The sequence below is a fragment of the Podarcis pityusensis genome, assembly GCF_964106645.2.
Source record: "Podarcis pityusensis genome assembly, chromosome: 1".
NCBI classification, from domain to species: Eukaryota; Metazoa; Chordata; class Lepidosauria; order Squamata; family Lacertidae; genus Podarcis; species Podarcis pityusensis.
Window position 1 is genome coordinate 8,936,190 of NC_138028.1, and position 27,976 is coordinate 8,964,165.

At 46.4% G+C, this 27,976-nt stretch overlaps 1 protein-coding gene across 1 annotated transcript in view; it reads left to right on the top strand.

Annotated features, from left to right (window-relative positions):
* MNAT1 (MNAT1 component of CDK activating kinase) overlaps window positions 1–27,976 on the top strand; it is a 137,757-nt gene that overhangs the window by 26,232 nt on the left and 83,549 nt on the right. Inside the window, exons 2-5 of the mRNA XM_080992273.1 lie at window positions 7,759–7,911; window positions 8,894–8,967; window positions 14,998–15,101; window positions 16,780–16,920. Of these exons, the coding sequence (XP_080848399.1) occupies window positions 7,759–7,911; window positions 8,894–8,967; window positions 14,998–15,101; window positions 16,780–16,920 (472 nt within the window). The remainder of the gene's footprint in view (window positions 1–7,758; window positions 7,912–8,893; window positions 8,968–14,997; window positions 15,102–16,779; window positions 16,921–27,976) is intronic.

Genomic DNA, 27,976 nt, shown 5'->3' on the forward strand with positions numbered 1-27,976 from the left:
AGCGTGGGTGAAATAAGTAGGTAGCTGTACGGCCCTTGAGAGTCTTAGCAAAACACTCAGATTGAAGGGTAGGCTGTGAGTTCCTCACTGTGCAGGAAGTTGAGCAATGAACTGGCCTGTTCCTTGAACCAGCGTTCTTTATTCCACCCCCCCCAACTTGCCTTTTGTCAAAGCTGTTTGTCTTGGCTTGTGACAGCCCAGAGGCAACTGGTATTAGGAACTGTGTCTCGGATGAACTGGAGGTGATGCATTCGGGGGGGGGGGGGGACGGGACCAAGGTAAAGACTTTTGCAATGATCCTTACTCATTTTTAAAAGCTTCCTTCCGCTGCCAACGCTCCCATGCCAGGACGACATAGTGAAATATTGTGGACACCCCCCCCCCCACTTGGGTGCATTAAGTACATCTGTTTGCCCAACATGCTAATGGATTTTGAAGTGGTCCTTCTTGCACCTTGAGTAAATTTTGTGTTTAATCTGGCAGTGCGTACATATTGTGCAAGTGCTTGCTTTTCTCATAGAGCATTAGCTCTTTTTAAAACAAATGGCGTGTATTTGGGCCTTGCTGGCTCAGGAATATAAAAATTGTTTGGATAGGAACAATTCTGGTCTGAGGTGTGATGATGACAGGCCTGTAGGGAACACTGTAAACTTCCGTAAAGTAGGTCAGGCCATTTCTCCATATAGACCAGTATTGTCTACCTGAGCCTGGGACCGTCAAAATGGCTGGACTTCAACTCCCATCTGCCCCAGCCAGTATGGTCAGTGGTCGGGAATGATGGGAGTTGTAGTTCAGAACATCTTGAAAGTACCACATTGGCAAAGGCTGGTCTGCACTGACTGCCATCATCTCTCCAGGGTTTTAGGCAGAGGGCTTTACTGTCAATTTTACCATGATATGCCAGGGATTGAACTCAGAAAGCACGTGCCCTACACTGAACTATGAGCTGTCCTTGAAAGGCATGTTGTGATGAGTTGTTGGCACCCGTCCATCTCGGGAGATAATGGAGGAGTGTGCCTTTGGGGATGGAGTCAAACTCATAGTGTTGGAAGGTCGCAGCGGCCACTGTGGGTATAGAGAAGGATGCAGGAGAGACATGTTTTGTTGCAGTTGGGGCAGATGGAGGTGTCCGGCTGTGCAGAGGCTAATTCATTTGCCCAGGAGCTTGCCAATACTGATTTTTGGTAGAAATAGGCCCTGTCCTATCGTTGCTGTACCATCATTTCTGTTTTTATAGGCAGCTGACCCAGAACAACTGCTGAGTTTCAAGCAAGCCGTATTGCTTTAACATGCACTCTAATGTTATCCGAGAGGGTAGAACAAACATTTGAAATAATCTTCCCGAAGCCTATTTGCGATGTCTCGAACACAGTTAAGTTGCCATCCAAATATTTAGGTTGAGCAGAGAAAGCCATTGCAGTCCCAGTGCAGGAGACATTAGCCATACCTTTAATTCACATTCCTTGCTGAATCACCAGCTCTTGCCACTTCTGGGCTGGGAGTGGAGGAGTAGAAGAGGCTCCCCACCTCAGTGTGAGTGGTCGCTCCATTTTTCAGTTAAGAAGGGGACATAGGGACACAGGAAACCCCCTTATTCTGAGTCAGACCATTGGTTCACCTAGTTCAGGGGTTGGCAACCTAAGGCCTGGGGGCCGAATGTGGCCCAATTGCCTTCTCAATCTGGCCTGTGGACGGTCCGGGAATCAGTGTGTTTTTACATAAGTAGAATGTGTCCTTTTATTTAAAGTGCATCTCTGGGATATTTGTGGGGCCTGCCTGGTATTTTTCAATGAGTAGAATGTGTGCTTTTATTTAAAATGCATCTCTGGGTTATTTGTGGGGCATAGGAATTCATTTCCCCCCCTTCAAAATATAGTCCAGCCTACCACATGGTCTGAGGGACGGTGGACCGGCCCACCGCTGAAAAAGCTTGCTGATCCCTGACCTAGTTCACTGTTGTCTGCTCTGACTGGCAGCAGCTCTCCAGGGCTTCAGGCGTGGAAATCTTCCCTAGCCCTACCTTTCAGCAGCTTTCACTACCATTGATCATGGTATACAGTGGTACCTCGGGTTACATACGCTTCAGGTTACAGACGCTTCAGGTTACAGACTCTGCTAACCCAGAAATATTACCTCGGGTTAAGAACTTTGCTTCAGGATGAGAACAGAAATTGGGCAGCAGCAGCGCAGCGGCAACGGGAGGCCCCATTGGCTAAAGTGGTGCTTCAGGTTAAGAACAGTTTCAGGTTAAGAACAGACCTCCAGAACAAATTAAGTTCTTAACCCGAGGTACCACTGTATTATTATTATTATTATTATTATTATTATTATTATTATTATTATTTCCTGTGCCACAAATGACTAATGAATGGGCAGTAAACATTTCTGTCGGCTAGTAATGCCTGTGTAAGCTTGCAATCCTGTATGCATGTGTAAATGTTGGCCTTCTCTTCTTCCCAGAAAGGCAGAGCCGCTGTCTGTTTAAAAAGCGGTCTCTGGAACCTTTTGCCAGCTGCACTCTGGCAGCCCCATCACTGCTAAGGGTTTGGAAAGCCCCAGAGACTCTGTTCGTTCCCCCCTGACTACTTTTTATTAAAGCTGTATTCTGCAGATTTTTGTTGTGTTTTTGGGGTGTGTGGGCTGTTCATTGGCCTTTTTCTATAGGCTTTTAATGAATTTATTGCTGGGGTGTATTGTATTGTATTGTATTTTATTGCTGGGATGTATTGGGATGCGGGTGGCGCAGGGTAAAACCTCAGCGCCTAGGACTTGCCGATCGCATGGTCGGCGGTTCGAATCCCCGCGGCGGGGTGCGCTCCCGTCGTTCGGTCCCAGTGCCTGCCAACCTAGCAGTTTGAAAGCACCTCCGGGTGCAAGTAGATAAATAGGGACCGCTTACCAGCGGGAAGGTAAACGCCGTTTCCATGTGCTGCGCTGGCTCGCCAGATGCAGCTTGTCACGCTGGCCACGTGACCCGGAAGTGTCTGCGGACAGCGCTGGCTCCCGGCCTATAGAGTGAGATGAGCGCACAACCCCAGAGTCTGGCAAGACTGGCCCGTACGGGCAGGGGTACCTTTACCTTTACCTTTATTGTATTTTAGTTGCGAGCTGCCTTGGGCGGGTTAGTATCCTTATCCCCTGAAAGATGGCATAAGAATATAAAAAAATAAAGGAGGTTTTGTCAAGCATTCCTTCCAGCATTCCAATCACTGTCCACTTACTTGGCTGTGGGGCAAAGCACACCTGTTAGATGTTATCCCACTTCAGAGCTCTGCAGGCTCTGCAGGCATAAGGAACTCTGCCCTTTATGGAAAAATGTCACTCTGCCAAAGGATGCAAGGCTACACCTGTTGCGGTCACTTCCTATTGTCCAAAGAGGGCCTATTTATATCCTTGGCGTGCTGGAGAGGGGAAAGGGTGCGAGGGGGGGCACAGAAAGACCCAGTTGTAGCATGCCTGCCTCCCCCTCTGTCCCTCTCTCAATTTCAGGCTTGCAAAATGATTCCTGCAACAAGCTTTCTGGCAGAGAAGTGTGCATTGATGTTGGAACAAACCCGCTGCCTCCAGGACCTCTTCTAGATGAGACTGGCTTTGGTTATTGGGGTTGAACAGGCTGTGGCCAACCATTTGCCTCTCTCTCGCCCCCCCCCCCAGCACACTCCGGTTCCCCTTTTCAGGCTGGGACAGTTTAGCCAACAATGTCTTTGTAGTTATTTGTCCTGGTCTTTAGCGCTGGCTGGCAGCCTGAGCGAAATGTACCGCAGTGTTGCTCAAACAGGGCTTTGCTGCTGCTAGACAACGGGGGGTGGGGGGGTGGGGGAGAATCCGTAACCTTTCATTCTCTTTCACTTGGATCCCACACCTACAGACACGACATTTCCGCCACGTATCTGCAGTGTGGCAGGTGGTGGTCGGGTGCAAGTATTTCCCTCAGACTTTCTCTGCACAATCTCTCGGCCCTTGTTTCCCAGCACTTTTCTTCCATGACCTTTTCCTCCTCAGCTTTCTATGGGAGCTTAGGAAGAAGCCTCCTTATGCAGAGTGAGGCCATTGGGCCATTTAGCCCTGCAGTCGTGTTTGGAGCACACGCGAAGCCAGACCGTGTCTTGGCATGCACGTGGTGGCTCCCGAGGTAAAGGTAAAGGGACCCCTGAGCATTAGGTCCAGTTGCAGATGACTCTGGGGTTGTGGCGCTCATCTCGCTTTATTGGCCGAGGGAGCCGGCGTACAGCTTCCGGGTCATGTGGCCAGCAGGATTAAGCCGCTTCTGGCAAACCAGAGCAGCGCATGGAAACGCCGTTTACCTTCCTGTCAGAGCGGTACCTATTTATCTACTAGCACTTTGACGTGCTTTTGAACTGCTAGGTTGGCAGGAGCAGGGACCGAGCAACGGGAGCTCACCCTGTCGCGGGGCTTCGAACCGCCGACCTTCTGATCGGCAAGTCCTAGGCTCTGTGGTTTAACCCACAGCAATTGCCTTGCCCCAGGATTTTTAGGTCAATGCAGTAGATTGGAATGGTTGTTTGTTCATTCATTCCAAGGGTCAGCAACCTTTTTCAGGCGTGGGTCGGTCCACCATCCCTCAGACCATGTGGGGGCCAGACTATATTTTGAAAATAAAAATAAAAATGAACGAATTCCTATGCCCACAAATAACCCAGAGATGCAATTTAAATCAAAGCACACATTCTACTCATTGAAAAACACCAGGCAGGCCCCACAAATAACCCAGAGATGCATTTTAAATAAAAGGACACATTCTACTCATGTAAAAGCAAACTGTCCGTGGGCCGGATTGAGAAGACAGATTGAGAAGCCTTAGGTTGCCTACCCCTGATTCATTCATTCATTCCATTTATGGCTCACCACCCATAAAATATCTCAAAGCAATTTCACAATAAAAGCATCAGCAATAAAAAAAAAACCACAGCATTTAATATATTAAAAAAATTCTGTGTTGTCATCTGTCTGTCTTTGGAAACAATGGAGGATTGCGCCTTTGGGGGTGACGTAAAACTGTTGGAAGGTTGCAGCAAATGCTGTGGCTGTAGAGTACGATATGGGAGAGACATGTTCTGTTGCAGCTAAGGCAGATGAAGGCGTCCGGTGCTGCTGCGGCAGATGCACCATGGCGTTTCTTCTCTCTGCTCCTCCCAGCGGTAATTCCTCCTCTGGTCACTCCTGTGGATGCAGAACCTGTCTGTCTGTCTCCAGGTGCTTTGGTCGTCTGTAAGGGATTCCCACAGGGTGGGGTTGATGTTGCCAGCCTTCATACATCATGTTCGCAGACATCTTTGTAAAGCAGAATTGGTCTGCCAACGTGCCTGGTACCAGAAGACAACTTCCCATAGAGTGCGTCTTTGGATGCTAACGTCCAATATAAAAATAATTTTTAGAAGGTGTGGTCAAGGAGCAGACACCTTAACTGTGATCCTAAGTTCAGATGATCTGCTGTGTTAGGTGTTGGCTTAGCTCTCCTCCCACTCTGACCTATTAAGCCTGGAGAAAAGCCTAGTTGGTACAAGCTGTTCCCTCCTTGGGTGCCAACCTGCTTGCGTGGTCATGGCAAACTCAGTGGCGGAGAGCAGACAGGGGCGGAGCTGGTGTGCATCCTGGGGGTGTGGCGCGCGTCCTGGGGGCGTGGCATGACACCTGTGGGGGCGTGGCACCTAGAGCGGGCAGGGGGGCAGCTGCGATGGCACCCCACTGGGATCGCGCTGCTGGGGGTGGTGCGCTCCCCCTGCACTCCTCTTCCTCCGCCGGTGGGTAAACTCCATTCTGGCTTACCGTGATGTGTGAACCAAGCCAGTATTGTCTACACTGACTGTCAGCGGCTCTGTAGGCCTTTCCCAGACCTCAATGCCATTCGTCGTCCAACCTTTTTTCCTTTCCTTAAAAAAAATAAATCTGAAGTTTAGCAGTGATTTGCAAACTGTGCAAAACCACTTGGTTTCCATACATTTGTCCTAAGCTCTGTGTGGAGATTTCCTTTGCAAAACAGGGATTTCTGACCTGCCCAGCGTTGGTTATCTCAACTCACCCCTCAACCCCCAGGCCAAAGTGGCTGCTGTTGTTGTTGCTGCTGCCTTCGTTTGTAATAGCCTGAGTACATGTATTCACGTATTTCAAGAAGTTTTGCTTCCTTCTGAAAATCCAGTCCAACTCGCTTGTTCTGACCTTCATTTAAAACTAGTCGTTGTCGTTCATTTCCTAACCTTGTAGATCAGGGGTGAAGAGCATTTTGTTATATGGTTGGATCAGCCTTTGCGAAATCAGCCGCTTTGCCTGCTTATCTAGAATCATAGAATCATAGAATTATAGAGTTGGAAGAGACCACAAGGGCCATCGAGTCCAACCCCCTGCCAAGCAGGAAACACCACCAGAGCACTCCTGACATATGGTTGTCAAGCCTCTGCTTAAAGACCTCCAAAGAAGGAGACTCCACCACACTCCTTGGCAGCAAATTCCACTGTCGAACAGCTCTTACTGTCAGGAAGTTCTTCCTAATGTTTAGGTGGAATCTTCTTTCTTGTAGTTTGGATCCATTGCTCCGTGTCCGCTTCTCCGGAGCAGCAGAAAACAACGTATTGCGCAAACAAACAATCTATTGCGCATAACAGCCTTTTGTGGAAGAGGAGCTTGCCATCACTCCAGCGCAGCCTCACATTCAATCACAATGTGGTCTGTGATTGTTTCTTTAGACTGCACACCCTGGGCTGCTCCCTCTTCATTTATTAATTCATTTATATAAACTCCATTTAATTCCCACTTTTCTACACGTTGCATTCAGGGTGGCTGGCAAGGGTAAGGGTTTGGAGGAAGTAATGATTCTGAACACCAGTTGCTGGAAATTGCAGGAGGGGAGAGTTGCTCTTGGTTTCCCTATGGAGCCTCTGGTTGACCACTGTGAGAATAGGATGCTGGACTAACTAGATGGACCACTCGGCTGGATCCACCAGGCTCTTATGTTCTCAATGATGTGTGGACAGCCCAGTATAAATCTACCACCATGACAATACTAAATCACCAATGACATGTTGCAGAATTTGTTTTATTTCATTAAATTAGGATTCTGCCCTATACCTGTAGATCTCAGGGTGGTTCAGAACATAAAATCACAATATTAAAAAACCCAGAAAATACATAATAAAAACAAAAACAACCCAATAATCCCCCCCTTCCATGACATATTTTAAAAGGGCATTGGATGTCCATCAGCCAAAGGCTAGGTTAAAGAGGAACATTTTTGCCTGGTGCCTAACGAAGGCACCAGTCTAACTTCCCTGGGGACTCATTGCAGAAAAGGCTCGTTCTCGTGTTGCAGGAGGGCTGCAGAAGATGATCTCAGGGTCCAAATGGGTTCATATGGAGGTATTATGGTCCTAAGCCATTTAAAGCTTTAAAAACAAGCACTTTGAATTGGGCCCGGAAACGAATTGGTAGCCAGTGCAGTCGGACTAGGATCAGTGTAATGTGCTCAAACCATCTTGTCCCCGTGAGCAACCTGGCCGCTGAATTCTTCACTAGCTGAAGTTTTCAAGCCATCTTCAGAATGCACCCACGAAAAAGCCCCCATTTCGAAGGGCCCTAAAGAGCAGGAAACAAATGCAAGAACCCTCAGCAGCAACTATGTGAGGCTGAAGTGGCATTTCTCCACCCTCTTTCTTTCTTTCTTTCTTTCTTTCTTTCTTTCTTTCTTTCTTTTTAAAAAATAAATAGAGCACCAGTTTCTGCATTCAGCTGTTTTCTCTCTTTCAGCTGTGAAAGCTGCGTGGAGCTGCTGTTTGTTCGAGGGGCTGGGAACTGCCAGGAGTGCGACACCCCTTTGCGGAAGAGCAACTTCAGAGTGCAGCTCTTTGAGGACCCAGCTGTTGACAAGGAGGTGGAAATCCGGAAGAAGGTGTTGAAAATGTTAGTGTCACAAAGCCCCAAATAAGGGAGGCCGCCTCCATTGCCCCGCCGGTCAAGGCCAGATTCCCTTTGGTTGTGCTTGTGGAAGGGTGTCTGTTTAAACTGTTTGCCGAGTTGATCTCCAGAGATACAAACCGAATATAAGAAAGGCATCTTTCGGTGGAGACAGACCAAATGGAGATTTTGATGGTTGCCAGTGATCTCATCACCTGCTTGTTTTAGAGAACATAGTTAAATTGCACTTATGGTTGATGACTGCATACAACGACCCTCTCAGTTCTTTAAACGGGGCTGAGAACTTTTACGCCATAGGTTGGAAGATTTAAAAGCTGGAATGTTAACATTCAAACTTAGAGGAACCCCTAATGCCAATAATTAATTTACAGATATTTGTGCTTTAACAAGTGCTTATGAAACAGCTTTTAAAAAATATAATAGACATCAGTTCTAACTGCATGGTTGGCCCTCCAGATGGTTGAGGTTACAATTCCCACCAGCTGGCAGCAGTCCAGAACATCTGGCAAAGGCTTCTCTAAGCTTATCTTACACTCGAAATCACAGTTGTCTTAGTGGTGCCATACTGCCCTTCGGATCTCGATCCTTGCTGTGCTTTGTGGTCTTTCAGGAAAAATATTTTCACTAGCTTCTAAACTGGCTGTGTTCTGTCTCTACAGTCAGTGGCACTTTATCTCTGAATTCCAGCTACTGGGAATCACAGGTAGGGAGAGTTCTCTCGCACTTGGGCCCTTCTTGCTGGTTTCCCATGTGTCTCGTATGTGACTGGCCACTGCGAGTACAGGATGCTGGACTGACTGGGCCTTTGGCCTGATCCTGATCCTGATCCTGAAATTGCTCAAGAGCTCAGTTCAAATGCGCCCAGGGCGCTTGGACCCTCAGGAAGAACGTTGAAGCATCAGGCGTCGTCATCTTGGCACGATTGCATGCAAGCATAATGCTGATTTCATTTCATCTTCTCTCACAGATACAACAAAAGAGAGGATGACTTCCGCAGTCTAACGGAGTATAATGATTTCCTAGAAGAAGTTGAAGAAATTGGTAAGTCCTAATGCTTGCATATTTGATGCATGGTGTGCTTTCATCTCTCGCAGGCCCTGCAGAATATTAAAGCTGAATCTCTTCCGTCGGGTCTCTATCTTGGTACCCAATAGTTATCTAATTACTATCTCCTTACGTTTTTAATCGGGAACTCTTCAACTGGAGCGCCGTGTCTTGTCTCTAGCTGTCAGGGTTGCAGGGAGTGGGTGCAAGATGCAGGGAGCAAATTCACCCAAAGAAGACGCTTTGTCAAGGCGCTAGGGATGCTGAAGAAACAGAGAGGGTGGGGAGATCAAATAAAAAAGAAAGGGGGATCTGTGCTTCCATTGGCTTTGTTTACTGTGACACAAGCCATATGGCCCCTTTTTCATCCTCTCACTCCTTCAAGTACAGTAGCTTGGAGCGCTTTGAAGCATTTGACCTTGCATACCACTTTGGGAACAGGTTTTTTATGGTGCTAATGTAGAGTGAGGGAGGCTTAAGAGCAGGGCCGGATCTCTCTCTCTCTCTCTCTCTCTCTCTCTCTCTCTCTCTCTTCTCTCTGCTTGGATTTCAGGTCTACAGATGCCATTGCCCGAGGGCTCTCTAGCTTTGGTGGGGAACTCGTACTTTTTTTTGGGTAGGGCAAGAGAGTGGCAGATGAGTTGAATATGTTGGCAAGAGAAGAGAAATCAGCCACCCCAGAGGGTTGCCGGGCAGATTATTTGGGGAGGTGGTGGGCAAGTGAGGTGAAAGAGTTGGGTTATCAGAATGGTAGAGTTGAAAGGGACCCCAAGGATCAAATACTCCACCCCCCTGCATTGCAGGAACCTTTTGCCCAACGTGGGACTTGAACCATCAACCCTGAGATTAAGTGTCTCATACTCTACCAGCTGAGCTATCCAAGGATATAGTTACATAATGCGGGAGTGGGCAATAGTGGCTGCTTCCAGGTGGTGGAGCTCCCTTCTGAAGGAGGCTTGACTGATGTCCCCTCTGCTTTCCTTTCATCAGCAGGCAAATACTTTTTTGTTTAGACAGGCCTTTGGCCACTAATTGGCTGTTGAGGAAGGGTATTTTAATAGTGGGTGTTATACATTTTCTTCCCCTTTTGCTGTGCTTTTAAAGTTGTTGTTTTTTTAAATTCAGTGCTACTTTTAGTATGGTAACTTTTTTATTTTTTGTAATTGATTGGTTTTTATTTATTTATTTGATGTGTCTGTTTTTAATTTATGTCGTGAGCCTCCATGTGTCCTGCATTGGGGAAACGTTGGGTTTAAAACAAACAAACAAGCCAACAAGCCAACAAACAAACCAACAAACTCAAATAGACCCAGGGTTTGAAATGAAATTTCCATTGTGCAGAAAATGAGAACAGACAGGAGTGTTCCTTATAATGCATTTATTTATTTATATAGAACCATCCATGTGTCTGGTGCATTACTTTTGCTTTCTGTCCCAGGGTCAGTGATTTGGGTGTTGCTGTTTTTTTAAAATGTTGAATCGATTTTCCACCATGCAGATTAGACTAATTTGCGTAGGGTAATTTGCAACAGAAAATTGTCAGATTGCACTGGAATTTTTTTTCCTGATGTCCCAGGGAGTGAATCAATTTAGTTTGTTTATTGTAATGTTAAGAGCTATTCGATGGACTGTCCTTCGCTGGAGGTTTCTAAACAGCAGGTGGAGGGTCATCTGTTGGGGATTTTTTAGCGTGATTCCTCCATTGCAAGGGGGTTAGACTAGATGACCCTTGGGTCCCTTCCAGCTCTACAATTATATGATTCTACTTGTATGTTGTGGACTGCCAAACTTGTCCCTTGCTGTATTTATAATTGGCACCTGTTCATTGCTACTAATCAACTTACGAAATGGAAAATTTTCTATGGAAAAATAAAGCAGTGGAAAGTTTTCTGTCCCACATCTCTACCGAGTGTTAAAACCTTTTTGTTCCAAGGAGCATTAAAGGATTAGCTTTATTAAACTGTGTGTTTGCTTCATTGGCTTACCCTGGGCTGTGTCCGTCCCCCCCCCCCGCCCTGCTTTTTATTATTATTTATTGGTTCATTGTACTTTTTTTGCTGTTTTCCTCTGCCTTTAATGTCGAAAGATTCAGAATAAAAACGTTGTAAAATAAAAATATGCCTGGAGAAGATGTAGCCAGCTTTTCATTTAGGGGAAATCTCCCTAGTGGCTGAGAATATTGTACAATCATGCTAGCCTTAATAGTGGTAGGAAACTATATTATTAAAGTGGTCAGGGTGTCTTGGGCAAGTGACTATGGGCAATGTTGTTGTTGTTTAGTTGTGTCCGACTCTTCGTGACCCCATGGACCAGAGCATGCCAGGGACTCCTGTCTTCCCCTGCCTCCCGCAGTTTGGTCAAACTCATGCTGGTAGCTTCGAGAACACTGTCCAACCATCTCATCCTCTGTTGTCCCCTTCTCCTTGTGCCCTCCATCTTTCCCAGCATCAGGGTCTTTTCCAGGGAGTCTTCTCTTCTCATGAAGTGGCCAAAATATTGGAGCCTCAGCTTCAGGATCTGTCCTTCCAGTGATACTAGTGCTGCCAGAGTAGTTATTGCCCATTATTGGAAGTAGGGCTCTTGACACCTCGTCCAACACCATTTCAACCATTTCAAAATGATGGAGCTGGCAATGTATTGTGAAGCACAGTCATCAAAACTCCAGGAGGCGATAGAGCTCCAAGTCATCTGGCGGCTGGATGCCTGCCTTCCCTTTTGGCTACCTTTCCCCTCTGATGGCAGAACAGTCCCACTTCCAGCCTCGGTGCCTCCTTGTAACTGTGGAGTCTCTGCTTAAGGCAGGAATCGTGGCTGGGTAGCTCCTTCCTTCTCCCTCTCTCTGTCTAGGGAGCTCGTGATAAGGTCTAACAACAAAATCTACAGGAATACAATTCAGTTAATAGCAAAAAGCCAATGCATCTTCAAAACTACATTGACGCCAGCAACAGCCTCACCCCGGTGGCCTGTAAGTTTCTTGGGCAGCAGAAGCCGCCTTTGCAGCTGGAGTCAGTCCAAATCCTACCCTCCCGGGCCAGGTCTTGTAGGACTCACAGGGGGCAGGTCTTGTAGGACTCACTGCCAATTGATGGGCTCCCAATTTTCGCCAACCCAGCCAGCATGGGCAATGGTCAGCGATGCTGGAGTCCAGCAACGTCTAGAGGGCTACAGGTTCCCAGACCCTGTTTTTAGGGCCACGTGGAGTCCTGTTGGCCCCTTGTGTCACCTAACAACTTGTGAGTCTGTAAGCTGTAGGTGCCTTGGATAGAAGCCCAGTGGCGCTGTCTTCCGGCAAGGTGACCCAGAGAGTGCGGTTGTCTGGAACTGGGGGCCCAAGTCTTAAATTTGAGGCCTGGGCTGCAGTAGCAGGTGGAAAAACAGTGCAGCTCAGAAATATAGTAATGTAGGAAGTTGCCTTATACTGAATCAGACCACTGGTCCATCTAACTTAGTGGGTTCCCTCCCCCCCATTATATTTTATTAAGTTTCAATATTTTAAACATATACAGTCAAAACACAGTTTCGTCTTTTTCTCATTTTTGTTGATTTCACACTCTTTTTTCCACGGAGCTGTTGCTTCTCCTATACTGCTGCCCGCTATCGTCTATCTATCCAATCATATCCATGACAGTCTAGCTTAGTATTGTCCACACTGACTGGCAGCCATCTCTAAGTCTCCAAGTCCTGCCTGGAGATGCAGGGCTTTAGCCAGATGTTCCACCACTGAGCTTGTGGCCCTGAGCTACGCCATAGTAGTTCACCTGCAGTTCTAGCATCACGCCGCTCCCCTCCCTTTTTGGATAGTGGCTTGGAAAATGCTTCTTCCTTTCAATTCGGAGCATTTTTCTTTCTCCGCAGAAGAAAGTCCTGGCTTTTCAGAAGTGGGATTGCTATTCAAAGAGCAGTAAACCTTTTGGGCTTCAGAAACAATGGGCTTTTTGTATTATATTTTGACAGATGTCTAAAGGCAGGCCAGTGTGTAAGCCCAGCCAATAAGAGATGGGCCAGGAGATAAAGAGCGGCTGCACACTAGTCTATTTTCCTTCTTGCTCTCCCAGCCCCTGTGGGCAGGTTCTTGTTTGGAAACGTACAGTATGCTTCTGTCTGAATGCAAAAGAGAGGCTTCTTTAAAATCCCTGCAAAACAGCCACCTGCTCATAAGAACGTAAGTGGAGCAGCCCTGTAGTTGGATCAGGCCAGAGAGGCTCATTCAATCCAGGTTCCTTCTATCACAATGGCTAACAGGGTGCCTCTTCTGGGAAGCCCACTTACATATTGCACATGGGTACAATAGTCCAATCTCACTTATTGCACATGAGTGCAATAGTCCCATCTCACTTGTGAACCCCAGCGACTGGTATCCAAAGTTTTTTCTGCAATATAACAAGGCTTGGCTTAGTGTTTATTTCTTAAAAAATGCTTTTTGGGGGCCCTAATGCTACATTGGGGGACGCGGGTGGTGCTGTGGGTTAAACCACAGAGCCTAGGACTTGCCGATCAGAAGGTTGGCAGTTCGAATCCCCGCGACAGAGTGAGCTCCCTTTGCTCGGTCCCTGCTCCTGCCAACCTAGCAGTTCGAAAGCACATCAAAGTGCAAGTAGATAAATAGGTACCGCTCCGGCGGGAAGGTAAACAGCGTTTCTGTGCGCTGCTCTGGTTCACCAGAAGTGGCTTAGTCATGCTGGCCACATGACCCGGAAGCTGTCTGCGGACAGACGTCAGCTCCCTCAGCCAATAAAGTAAGATGAGCGCCGCAACCCCAGAGTCGGCCACGACTGGACCTAATGGTCAGGGGTCCCTTTACCTTTAATGCTACATTCCCTCTTGAGCAGCTGTCTGGGGTTGTGGTGTCATGCTAATGGTGGGTTAGGGTTAGGGTGACACTTAACTGTTGTATACTAGGCTACATTCCAGCAGAATTCAGCCTCTGAGCTTGAGGTTCCCCAGCCCTGATTTATGTCTCCCCCCAAAAACCCTGCTAGATGCTGAGGCCGACAATGGGTACTCCTAGCTTGGAAAAGAAAACATAAACCCCATTTGAACCAGGAAGAACCCAATTTTTTAAAAGTACCAATCATACACAAACGCTGGCAGTCTTGTATCCCATTTCATATATAACCGCAAGTGTTTTCTGTCCGTTTCCAGCCAATGGTTCTGAATACTAGCCCGTGGTATCCCGTGAACAATGAAACAGGAAAATCCCAAGCACCCCCTCCCTTGCCCCTCCATTAGTACTAAGCTGCTGAGCTGTTGGCTGCCCAGCCCTTCTTTGACATCAGAGTGGCTAAGCCAATGAGGTCAAGGGTGCCAGGGCAGCGAAGAATACACAGGTCACGAGACACATAGGGTCAATGTGGGAGGTTTGATGACCTGGCTTATGGTCTGTGGACAAGCTTGTTAAAAACCTGAATATGCCAGTTAGGAACTGAAGATGAAAGCTTGTCGTTGCCTTCCTATTTGCTAAAGAAAAGAAGTGCAGTTCAAAAGGTTTGCTGCTCTGCTTAATGCAGATATCAAACGTTGCATTTGAATTTGTGTTGCGCACGCTCAAATCCTTTTGTGATTGCCTTTTTGTGAACAATTGTCTCACAACCAGGATAAACTAGAAAATTAAATACATCTATATGTATAATCAGTGCTTTTTTTTCTAAAAAAAATGTTTAGGGGCACTCTCATTTTCCCACTCATATTGAAATACTGCCCCTCAATGAGGCCAAACTTAGATTCACAAAATGTTTAGGGGTATGCGTACCCGTGCACCCCCCTGAAAAAAAGGACTGTGTATAATTATGCATGAGGTATGTTGTTAATTAAATCTATTCAAATTACGGGGTGCGGGGGAATAGTAGCAGAAATTAAGATTTCTGATGATAGACACGGAGTCTTAATTTTAAGGTGGGAATATATTTTTAGAAAACATTGTCCTTGAGTAAAAGTAATGCTTTGTTATGACTGCTGTTTAATATGAAGCTTTGCTTCTTTTCTTCATCCCTCTCTTCCCCACTGCTAATTTATAAAACGTTGATCTAGTGTTCAACCTGACCAACAACATTGATGTAGAAAATACAAGAAAGAAGATGGAGATGTATCAGAAGGAAAACAAGGAAGTCATTCAGAAAAATAAGATCAAACTGGTAAGTTGCCTAGGGTTGGCTTTTGTTTTGTTTTGTTTACAGTTCTTTGGATTATTTGCCAAAAGAAACAAAGGCATTTTTTTTTTAAACCCCTAGTTCTGTCCAGTATCCAAAATAGTAGGCTTGCTAGAGCAAAAAAGTCTTGGTCCGCTATAGACAGTCTTCTGAATGGGTAAAGTAATGGCTTAAATAAAGCAAGCTAAGTTTGAACAAATTTAAGGCACGTTCTTTGGACTGGAGAATAAAAACAAAAATTATATGCAGTGTGTTTTTTAAATTTTGTATGCAGCATTCTGAGTCTGTCTTGTAATTAGAGCAAACACACAAGAAAGCTGTGCTGACAACCATATTCAGAACGAGGAAGGAGACCTGTGAGAGAGTTGTGCTTCAGTACCTGTTGCTGTTTTGCAAGTCTGCAGCTTAGAGTTTGGATTTGATATCCCGCTTTATCACTACCTGAAGGAGTCTCAAAGCGGCTAACATTCTCCTTTCCCTTCCTCCCCCACAACAAACACTCTGTGAGGTGAGTGAGGCTGAGAGACTTCAAAGAAGTGTGACTGGCCCAAGGTCACCCAGCAGCTGCATGTGGAGGAGCGGGGAAGCGAACCCGGTTCACCAGATTACGAGTCCACCGCTCTTAACCACTACACCACACACATCAATCTAAACATACTGAGGAAGGGGAGACAGCAATTCCCTGGCTGCTTTAGAGTATTTGAGACTCAGCTTAGTTCTGATGTATTTTGTGTGTGTACATGACCTCTGTTACTTCAGCTTGCAAGTGGGTGATGGAGGGGACCCAGTGAATTCTACTCAAAAAATAATTTTTAAAATCCCTTTACATAGAGAACTAGCATCTCAGGCTGGATTCTCCCCCCGGATATGCTAGCTTTCTATCTGGAGGGAAACCTTTTTGCTTGTTCGTGTTTAGTTGCATTCCATCATGTTACCCGCCCGGCAAGGGTGGTCTGAAGTGGTGCAGCCTAGGCGCAAGTTCACCACCTCTGGGGAACGAGCCTTTGTGATGTTCCAAAACATGGCTCAGTCAAAGGCTTGCTCTTCCCATTGCATAGCTGTCAATCGTCCCTTATTTGGCGGGAAAGTCCCTTATCCCAGCGCTATGTCCCACTGCTGTCCCTTATTGATGATGTCCCTTAAATTTCCCGGGTTTCAAAGGAAGCAGCTCCTCTCCCTCCCTCCCTGCCAGCCAGGGAGGAGGGAGACTCCAACTGTGTTGCTTGACTGCGTTGCTCACCCAATAAGGAGTCTAAGAACGACTGGGGGGTGGAGCTTGCATGCCTTGTGCCGATCAAATCGGCCGTGTTGCCTGGGGACTCGCCTTTGCTCAGCGCTTCCCAGCGGAGAGGTGACGGTGGTTTTCCTTGCTGCATCCCCTTTGCCGGGTTGCTGCGCTGTGGGAACCACCGCTTGAGACTTCGTTTGGCTGCTGGCTGGGCTTTCTGCCTTTGGCTCGGAGGAGCTCAGAAGTTGAACATACCTGTGTTCGGAAAATCCCTTATTTTGGCTGCTGTTCCCTTATTTTCGAGGCTTCTGGTCCCTTATTTTCAAATCTGTAAGTTGACAGCTATGCCATTGTTTTTCTGCTGCGATGGTCATTGTTGAGACACCCTTTTCTTTGGCTTCACCTCCCAAGTGCTCCCTGTTTTCTCTCTCTTAGTCTCGAGAGCAAGAGGAGCTGGAAGAGGCTTTGGAGGTTGAGCGGCAGGAAAGCGAGATCAGGCGGCTTCTTATACAAAAGGAGGAGCAAATGCAACAGATGCTGAAGAGGAAGAACAAGCAGGACCTTCTCGATAAGCTGGTAGGTGATGCAGCATCCAGAAGGGCATCTCAATTACTTAATACGGAAATGGACAGATTCCCTCTCTCTCTGTTTGTCTGGCTTATTCCTATACCATGACACCAAAGACAAATGACCCTTCTTCTAGGTTCCACTCCCAGAAAGATGATGTTCACACACTAGGCTACTTAGAGTGGCTGGGGAAACTCAGCTAGATGGGTGGGGTATAAATAATTATAGTGGTACCTCAGGTTAAGTACTTAATTCGTTCCAGAGGTCCGTACTTAACCTGAAACTGTTCTTAACCTGAAGCACCACTTTAGCTAATGGGGCCTTCTGCTGCTGCCGCGCCACCAGAGCCCGATTTCTGTTCTTATCCTGAAGCAAAGTTCTTAACCTGAAGCGCTATTTCTGGGTTAGCGGAGTCTGTAACCTGAAGCATATGTAACCTGAAGCGTATGTAACCTGAGGTACCACTGTGTTATTATTATTGCCATGCTTTGTTTAGTCACTTTTTGATGGGACATCCACGTAAATAATAATAAATAATAAATAATTTATTTATATCCCGCCCTCCCCAGCCAAAGCTGGGCTCAGAGCGGCTAACAACAGTAAAAATAACACAGTTTGCATAAAATCACAATCAATTAATTGAAATACATTCTAAAATCAATTCATTCTAAAATCAACTCAGAGTCAAATCAATGGCAACCATTGGGCTAGACTTCTGTGAGGATTACAGAAGGAGGGGGTCAGACTGTGCCTTGGCCAAAGGCCTGGTGGAACAGCTCTGTCTTGCAGGCCCTGCGGAAAGATGTCAAGTCCCGCAGGGCCCTCGTCTCTTGTGACAGAGCATTCCACCAGATTGGGGCCACAGCTGAAAAAGCCCTGGCTCTGGTTGAGGCCAGCCTAACCTCCCTGTGGCCTGGGACCTCCAAGATGTTTTTATTTGAAGACCGTAAGGTCCTCCATGGGACATACCAGGAGAGGCGGTCCCGTAGGTACGAGGGTCCTAGGCCGTATAGGGCTTTAAAGGTTAAAACATGACCACCAAACTCCAGTGATGATGATCCTGCGTTTTCCCTGAGGATCTGCCTTTTCGCAGACTGCAGCAACTCTGATTTCCCCCCCTTCTTCCCCAGAAGAATGGATTGCACAGACCATAGCAGGATGTGCACACAACAAAACTGCAACACGCCAGATATTGTGGGAAGTTGATCGTAATTCCTTTTGCAGCTTGCAATGGGAGAGCGGCGATTAGATTGCATTAGGAGCCACACATCTAGCAGTGGCTCTTTTTGTCAGTTTGTACACACAGTTTGTCTCGGTGCGTACGTCTTTCTCCCAAGGAATTCAGAGTGACACACGTCTCCTTGTGTTTTATTCCTCGCAGCAATCCTGCAATGTAGGTTAGGCAGAGTACAGAGGTCGCTCAGCAAGTCTCACCACCGATGCGGGTTTAAACCCCAGCCTTTCTGGTCCAAGTCCCATACGGTAACCAATTATCCCACACTGGCTCTGTGGGCTGGAGCAGGAGAATGACTGGTTTATTCTGGAGACTGGCTCTTTTTTGGTCTTTTGCCCTCTGCCACCAGAGGAGATATTCCTTCAGTCTGTCAGTTGTGTACAGGACTGGTCATCGGGCTGTGTCAGATCTCTTAAAAAACACACCTTGGCTACTCTATTGGCATCATGGCCCAACCTGAATTTTCATTTTGGTCACATGGTTCCTCCATTGCACCCCATAATGTTCACTTCCCCCTTCTCCTCTCCTCTGGGTCTCTTGTTACGAGCCCACCAGCTGGATTTCACTTTCTTCCTGTCTTGCACCCCCTCCCCCAAAAAACCCAACAACACTTTTTATTGTTTTGCTTTAACAGTCCTATCCAATTGTTGATGTGTTTTTATTTCTGTTCTGCTTCCGTTCTTCCTTTGGGAAGGCTGAGCACCTGAACTCCTTATCTGACCCTGAGGGATAGCCACTGAAACGAGAAGGAGATTTAGTGTCACGTGATTTAAGAGGTGGTTTTATTGAGCGGGCGGCTATACCCAGGGAGAACCTCGCTTGGGAGCAAGGGGGCATGTGGGTTTTTTTTTATTTTTTAAAGGGGAGGTATTGTATTTTTTAATTATTCCTGGGCCACGGGCCTAGATATTTCCACATGCTCCCCTTCTTGGATGTTGACAGAAAAAGGAAATCCTGTGTGGCCCTTGACCTTGCAGGCAGCAGAACAGTATAATGTTTTAAAGACCTTGCAACCTGCTCAGGGTCTGGTTGCTTTCCCTCCTTCCCTTCTTCTTTTCTTAAGTCTATAGTCTCTGTCACTTCCAGTGGCGTAGCGTGGGGGGTGCAGGGGGGGCCGGCCGCACCGGGCGCAACATCTGGGGGTTAGGGTTAGGGGGCGCAAATCCACGGGTTAGGGGGCGCAAATTACTTGCCTTGCCCCGGGTGCTGACAACCCACGCTACGCACTGGTCACTTCCCCTGTATTATCCAAGTGGGTATTGAGCGTATGGATGCACTTAGAGCCCAAACAGGTGGGCAAGGCAGGAACACACTACATGCCTTATGCAGAGTCAGACCATTCATCCATTTGGCTTAGTTGTGTCTACACTGACTGGCAGCTGCTGTCCAGGTTTTCTTTTTAAACATTTTTGAAATTCATTGTCACTTTTAACATTTATCATCATACATAAATAATGATCATTTTACAAAAAGGATTCTCAGAATCCCGGAACTTCCCTCCCTGGTTTCCCCAGATACTCTTTTCAAACTGCATTATATCATATTCTCCGTATTTTCTTAAAACTCAGTTTTTATCATAGTTCTGGCTTCATTGCAAGTGTTTTCACAATCCTGCCAATGTTTTCAGTTGTTTCAAGTAACTTAGAAAATTTCCCCATTCTTTGTTAAATTTATTGTCCTCTTGATCTCTGATTTTCCTGGTCATTTTTGCCAATTCGGCATAGTCCACCATCTTTATCCGCCATTCTTTTTTTTTAAAAAATAATTTTTTATTAGATTTTCCACAATGATAACACAAACCCCTCCCTTCTGAGTTTCCTTGTAATTAAAAGTAACAGCTTTCCAATATCATTATTAAACTAAAACAATTTCCAATTATAGTCCATCTTATTCACTTTTCTTAACATTCTAAATCCCATTTATTTAATTATAACTTAGTTTAATCCTAGGCCTATTTGTTTCTTTCAAGTAATTTCTAATTTTATAGATATATAATGAACTAAAAGAAATGTTGAAATATACATTTATTAAGAAACCAGAGGCCTTTCTTCTTGGAATAACAGGTTTGGAATTGCCCAAGAAAGATGTTAAATTATTTTTTTTTGCCACAATGGCTGCCCGAATATTACTTGCTAAAAATTGGAAAACACAAGAACTACCAACAGTGGAAGATTGGCCGATGAAGATGATGGACTTTTCGGAGCTAGCTCCGAAAATATTATTTAAAGGTACCTCTCCAGGTTTTGAGGCAGGAGTCTTTCTCCAGCTCTGCTTGATGATTCCAGAGGTTACTATGGAACTATGGTCCTGTTCACTTGGCAGGGACTTAGGAAGTTGCCTTACTACTGGTCCATCTAGTTCAACATTGCCAACACTGGCTGGCAGCAGTTTTACAGGGTTTTGGGCAGGGGATATTATTCCCAGCCCTTCCTGGAGATGTCGGGATTGAACTTGGGGACCTTCTGCATGCAAAGCAGATGCTCTTACCCCTAAGCTGCTGCATTTTCTGCTCATCTTGTAGGAAAGTATTGGGGAGGTCTAAGCAAACCTCTCTCTCCTCAAAACTGGCAGGTTTCAAAGACTGTATATGCACGGTGCTAAGTACCTCTGGCAGCAGAGAGCAGCCTGGAAGTCTTAAGCCCACAGTTGTTTGGCCTAGGAATGCTGGCCTGGCATTTTCTTCCTTACAGCCACCCCAAAAGAGTAGAAGGAATTGGACTCAGATGGTGCGATCACATACTGTATTTGTCGCTCCATAAGACGCACTTTTTTCCTCTTAAAATCTAAGGGGAAATGTCTGTGCGTCTTATGGAGCGAATGTGTGGTCGCTGGGGGGGGGGGAGAACCTGGGCTTCCCCCGCCAGCCCCACAAGCCCTGGGGAGGCTTCGCACGGCTATCCCTGGCTTTTGCGGGAGGTGGGGGAAGGGACAGAACGAGGCTCTCTCACTTCCCCCACCTCCCGCAAAAGCCCCCAAGAGCCATGCTCCCTTTAAAGAACTGCACGGAGTGTGTGTGTGGCTCTTGGGGGCTTTTCCCCGAGGAAAAAGCCTTCTCCCTTTTCCTTCTCCCTCCTCACGGAAAAGCCTGCAAGTGCCGCACACACGCTCCACGCGGCTCATGAAAGGGTGCTCTGAGCAGAACCTGGGATGCATACACGCTTTGCTCAGCGCTCCCTTTAAATAATATTTTTTTTCTTGAATACCCCCCCCCCAAAAAAAAACTAGGTTCACCTTATGGTCAGGTGCGCCTTATGGAGCGAAAAATACGGTACATTTTGAGAGCCAAATTTCAAGCAATAGCATTCTTTAAGCTAGGAATAGCCAATGTGGGCCCCTCCAGACATTTTGGACTACAACTCCCATCATCATTGACCTTGCTGGCTGATGGGGGTTGTAGTACAACCGCATCTCAATGGTATCACACTGGCCACCCCCACTTTAAGCTATGAAAGGCACTTTTCCTTTGCAGCTAAAAGAATCTGGGTGGGCTAAGGGGGAAGTTGCCTCTGAGCCTAGTCTCTCTCTCTTTGGGGTTCTTTTTCTTTTTCTTTTAAAGCTTAAAGGTCCCAAGAGAGGGTCTTGAAGGACAGACTTCCTCCCCCCCCCCCCATGAAACTTTCACAGATGCGTCCTTGTGTGTAAAATATTTCCAAAGCAGCCTCTGGTAGAAACGTAAAGTAGACCAGGACATTCCAAAGCCTAACAACAAAGCTACTGAAATAATGCTTTTGAATGCTGTGTTATGGCAATAAGCAAAATCAAGCCAAACTCCGGGGCTGTCCGAAATCCGCAGCTGTTGAAGAAAACTGCAGCTGTGCTGCTCACTACCTTCCCCTTCCTTTTGTAATGTCTGAGATAATTTTTCCCATAGCCTGGCTTCGGGAGTTTCTGCAGTCCCCCCCGTCCCAATATCATTGGTTGCAATTGACTGGACATGAGAGCCCAAGTAAATTCAACATGATGGAAAGTAAACAACCAATATTACCTAATGCAGAAAAGAGGAATAGATGAAAATTCAGCAGCACAGACAAACAAAAACCCAGCGAAGAGAAAATCCACACCAGATGAGCCGGTGTGGTGTAATGGTTAGATCATTGGACTAGGACCTGGGAGAGCAGGGTTCGAATCCCATCCCTACTCAGCCATGAAGTTCACTGGGTGACCTTGGACTAGCCACCCTCCCCTAGCCTAACCTACCTCACAGGGTTGTTGTGAGGACGAAATGGGGGGGGGGGAGGAGAGCCACCTACACCAGAGCTTCTCAAACTTCATGTCGCTGGCACACTTTTTAGACATGCATCATTTCATGACACAGTAAATCGGTTTTACTAGTAAACTGGAGGTTAAACTAACCCCTTTCCTTTATCATTTGCCTGATAATAAATGTTGGAAATGTAAAGAAACTGAAGGTACATTCTTTCACCTTTGGTGGACGTGCCCAAAGATCAAGGCCTTCTGGGAAATGATATATAATGAACTGAAAAAGGTATTTAAATATACCTTTCTGAAGAAACCAGAGGCCTTTCTTTTGGGCATTGTCGGCCAATTGGTGCCAAAGAAGGATAGAACCTTTTTTATGTATGCTACAACAGCAGCAAGAATACTCATCGCAAAGTATTGGAAGACACAAGATCTACCCACTTTGGAAGAATGGCAGATGAAGGTGATTGACTACATGGAATTGGCGGAAATGACTGGCAGAAACCGAGACCAGGGAGAAGAGTCGGTGAAAGAAGACTGGAAGAAATTTAAAGACTATTTACAGAAATATTACAAAATTAAGGAATTTTAGAAGGATGTTGGATAGAAACTAAGAGGTTTTTAGCTGTAATGCCTTAAGAGATATGAAAAAAAAAAAGTTAACAATTGGGTAAAAGTTTAATGGTAAGGATTTGCTGAACTAACAAACTGAACTGGAATACAAAGAAGGGAGGTATGAGGAGGTTCGGGGAAATAAGTGCAAGGAAGATAGGTTATGGAAAATTAATGTGTTTTTAATTGTTTAGTTTTGTATGTTTTTCTTTATACTTTTTTCTTTATTTTGTATTTTCATGTATCTTTTTGAAACTTTTAAATAAATATTATTTAAAAAATAAAATAAAATAAACTAACCCCTTTCCAGCCCCGGGAAGCACGGGGAACGTTGGCATGACACACCTGCGGCCAACGCACGATCGTGTCGCGACACACAGTTTGGAAAGCTCTGATTTACACCACCTTGAAATCCCTGGAAGATAAAGGTGGTATGCAAATTAAAATAACTAACTAATCAACCACAGTCTTTGCTGGTATTCCAGTGGTTTGCAGACAAGGGGCCACATGGTCCTTACTTGGTCGGGAGTTCCGTAATTTAGGTTGAGATGCAGCGATTGTTCCAAAGTCACCCACTGAGCTTCATGGCTGAATGGGGATTTGAGTTCAGTTGTCCCCAATTGTACTGTGACCCTCTAATCATTACACATGGTCAGTAGGCAAGACATCTCCCCCTGTACACGGGGAAACACGACGGAAAGCCCTATCTCTTTATCTCAAGTGGCAGGGGAGGAATACATGGAGGAGGCAAGCTGTAAGGTAGACATAGTCTGAAGTTCATAACAGCTCCAGTACTAACAGTTTATTTCTTTTAATGGCTGGAGTGGCGCGCCGGGGGGGGGGGAAGGGTTAAACTGAGTCACCAAAGTGTTTCCAACTCAGCTTTAAATTCTCTTTTAATTTATACGGGGCGGACATTGTTTTCTTACACAGCAGTTGGCTTTACTGGAAATCCATTTTGCCAGATGGCTTGCAAAAAAAAAAAAGAGCAGTTATAAATAATCTTTATAACATGACCAAAATAGGTAACTTAATGACATTTGTGCACACATTGCTACTAAACATATCTAAATATGTTGTTAATGACTGAAAGGTAATGCGAAGGGCAGGGGGGAAAGAAGGTTCTTGTTTGTGTTTCTTTCCACCCTAAAGGGAATATTCACAATCTCCTTTGTGAATTCTCAATTAATTTTTTTCTTTAAAAGAAAAAAATCCCAGTTTGCATTGGTGGTGAGAACCTCGCGCCTTATGGAGTGCAGGCTATCATTCTGATGGGATAGACCTTAATTAGTTCTGGGATGCTTCTGAATCTATAAACAGGCCCTCTGCATTCCTGATAGCATCCCTCTTATAGTCTCCACCCCCAATTTCAGCCCGGACATGGAGGTTCACCCTTGCAGTGAAGTTCCCTCACTGCAAGAAGTGAAGTTACAGGGAACCAGGCAGAGGGCCTTCTTGGTAGTAGTGCCCGCCCTGTGGAGCGCCCTCCCACCAGATGTCAAAGAGATAAACAACTATGGGACTTTTAGAGGACACCTGAAGGCAGCCCTGTTTAGGGAAGCTTTTAATATTTGATGAATTATAGTATTTTAATATTTTGCTGGAAGCTGCACAGAGAGGCAGGGGCAACCCAGTTAGATGAGTGGCATATAAATAATAAAGTTATTGTTGGTTATTATTAGTGTCCGTCTCTGTATGACTTCCTTGCATTTTTCAGAAATTGCCCACATGCTTTTTGGGTTCCCTCTTTGCGACTGTATGATCTGGAAATTTTCCCTTTCAGTTCATAAACTGTGTTTTTAAATTCCCAGGATCACCCTAGAGGTGTTGGATCCCTTTTCATAGCAGAGGAAGACAATGTGGTGCCTGTTGTCGTTGTTGTTGTTATTGTTATTATTGTTGTTATTATACCACCCTATGCCCGGAGGTCTTAGGGCAGTTCACAGAATAAAATCAAAATATTAAACCAGAAAATACATAATCAAAATAAAAAACAACCCAATACCCCCCCCAAACCCCCCCTACATTTTAAAAGGGCATAGGATGTCAACCAAATAAACAAAAGGCCTGGTTAAAAAGGAACTTTTTTGCCTGGTGCCTAAAGGTGTATAATGAAGGAGCCAGGCGAATGTCCCTGGGGAGAGCATTCCACAGACAGGGAGCCACTGCAGAGAAGGCCCTGTTCTTGTGTTGCCACCCTCTCGAGGAGGAGGCGGCACACGAAGGAGGGCCTCAGAAGATGATCTTAGGGTCCAAGTAGGTTCATATGGAAAGAGGTGGTCCTTGAGGTATTGCAGTCCTGAGCCATTTAAGGCTTTATAGGTCAAAACCAGCACTTTGAATTGGGCCCGGAAACTAATTGGTAGCCAGTGCAGTTGGACCAGGATCGGTGTAATACGCTCAGACCGTCTTGCTCCAGTGAGCAACCTGGCCGCTGAATTGTGCACTAGCTGAAGTTTCCAAACCGTCTTCAGAGGCTGCCCTACGTATAATGCATTCCAGTAATCTAACCCTGAGGTTACCAGAGCATAGACAACAGTAGTTAGGCTATCCCTGTCCAGATAGGGGAGTAGCTGGGCCACCAGCTGAAGCTGATGGAAGGCACTCTGGGCTACAGTGGCCACCTGAGCCTCGAGCAACAGCAAAGGATCCTGGAGTACCCCCAAGCTACAAACCTGCTCCTTCAGAGGAAGTCTAACCCATCAAGAGCAGGCCATCTCCCACCCATCTGGTCTAGGGAACCACCCACTAACAGTGCCTCAGTCTTCTCTGGATTGAGCCTCAGTTTGATGGCTCTCATCCAGTCCATTACCAAGGCAAGACATTGGTCCAGCACTTCCACTGCCTCACCTGCAGATGGAAAGGAGAAATAGAGTGTCATCGGCATATTGCTGGCAACGTACTCCAAACCTCTGGATAACTCCACCCAGCGGTTTCATGTAGATGTTAAACAACGTAGGAGATAGGATTGAGCCCTGCGGAACCCCACATCGAAGGTTCCATGGGGCTGAAAAGCTTTCCCAAGCAACACCCTCTGGGAACGACCATCCAAGGTGGACTGGAACCACCGTAAAGCGGCACCACCCATCCCTAGTTTGGACAGTCGCTCCAGAAGGATACCATGGTTGATGGTATCGAAAGCCACTGAGAGGTCGAGAAAAATTATCAGGGACATGTTTCCCATGTCTCTCTCTTGACAGAGGTCATCATACAGGGTGACCAAAGCAGTTTCTGTGCCAAAACTGGGCCAATCCAGTCCCTAGATGTCGCTGGACTATAATCCCCATAATCACCGGCCAATGGCCTGCTGCTGGGGGTTGATGGGAGCCTTGCCGCATCTGGAGGCAAGCACTCTAGCCTTGCTGATGGCCAGTCCTGTCTCCTCTCCCGTGCCTCCTTGCCTGGCTATTTCTGCCTCTGTACGCTGCAGAGAACAGAAGCGGAAGGATCTCCAGGGTCATTTTAAGTTTGATGATTCAATTGTTCTGTGAAATAATATTGGGAGATGGCAGCTGAGAGCTTGAGTGGATGGTGTTTATATATACACGTTTACTCACATGTCAAACAAGAGATTTGGAACGAGACTTGATTGGCAGGTAAGCTCCGGACTGGGGAAAAAAATACTGCTGCTTCACGCAGTGCACTGTTTATTTCTTTAACATATTTACTCAGCCGTGGCTTTCAGAGGGGGTTTACAAAGTGACATTAAAATGAAACAAAGAGAGAATTGAGCGGGCTGTTTAGAATATCCAGCAAAAAATATAGACAGAACTAAAGAGTTTGGAAACTGAATTTTCACCTGGTGCTGAAAATAAAAACACTGCCAGGAGAATCTCCCTGAGAATGGAGTTCTGCAATATGTGGGGCCACCACTGAAAAGCCCCTGTCTCCTTTCACGCCATTCCCAACTTCAGTGTTGATGCAGACGGACACCCAAAGCAGGGCTTCTGGAGCTGATTTGAGGCCCGGCAGATTCATCCAGGAGAATGTGGCCCTTTAAAATTTTGTACCCTGACCCCTTGCAATTGAGGGCTTTGTAGGGTACAACCAACGCTTTGAATTGTGCTCAGAAATGCACAGTTTCCAGTGTCGCTGTTCCAAAACTGGCATAATCTGCTCTGTATGAGCAGTAGGAAAATAAGAAGAGCTTTGTGGCTGGATCAATGTAGGGAAAAACGTGAAGCCAGCCAATGCCTCTCTTGATTCCCACAGCCCCTGTTAACTCTGTCAGGACAGCGAATCACAAGAGCAGGTGTCGGCCAAAATCACAATGCGGGAAAAACTGGGAAGCCAGCTGTCAGGGAACTGCCATCGGAAGGAAGGGAAGTGAAAGGGCTCACACAGGTTGGGAGAGACTCAGCAGCTGAAGAGGGAACCAGTAGGGGGAGAGGAGCTGAGCTGAGGGAAAGTGAGCTGGAGGGATGGCTCAGAGACACTTCCAGCGAAAACAGTGGGGAGGTTTCAGGACCTCCTGTAGGGACACCCACTCCTCGCCGGAAACTGTCACGCAGAGAGTCCAGAAGACGTGTTTCCGTTAAGGAGCTTTTATGTTGGAAGCGATTCCGAAAGCAACCACTGTCGGAATCTGCCAGCGACTGACGGAGCCATGTTTAAGGGGCTCCGTTACAGACAGAGGTTTGCAAACTTGACCAAACTCTGAGGGACTAGGATTTTACACACAAGCAGCTCATCGTCCCATCACAGCATTCCGACAGTCTCCGTGAGCAGCTTGTGCAGGAGAAGGCATCATGAGCAACCCAGCCGGAACCGGAGAAGCAGGAGCTGGAGCGGGTCCAAGCCTGGAAGAAAGGTACCGGGTGTTGGAGGTCCAGCTAGCGCTGCAGACGGCGAGGCTTGAGGAGAGGAGGGCTCAGGATGCAGACAAAAAGGGGAAAGACACCCAGCTCGTCAGAAAGGTACCAGGATTGGTGCAGAAGTTTGGGGGGGAGCCCAAAGACTATCATGGCTTTCGGACAGAGATGCAATATGCCCTCAATCTGCAGTTTGATGAATTCCCTG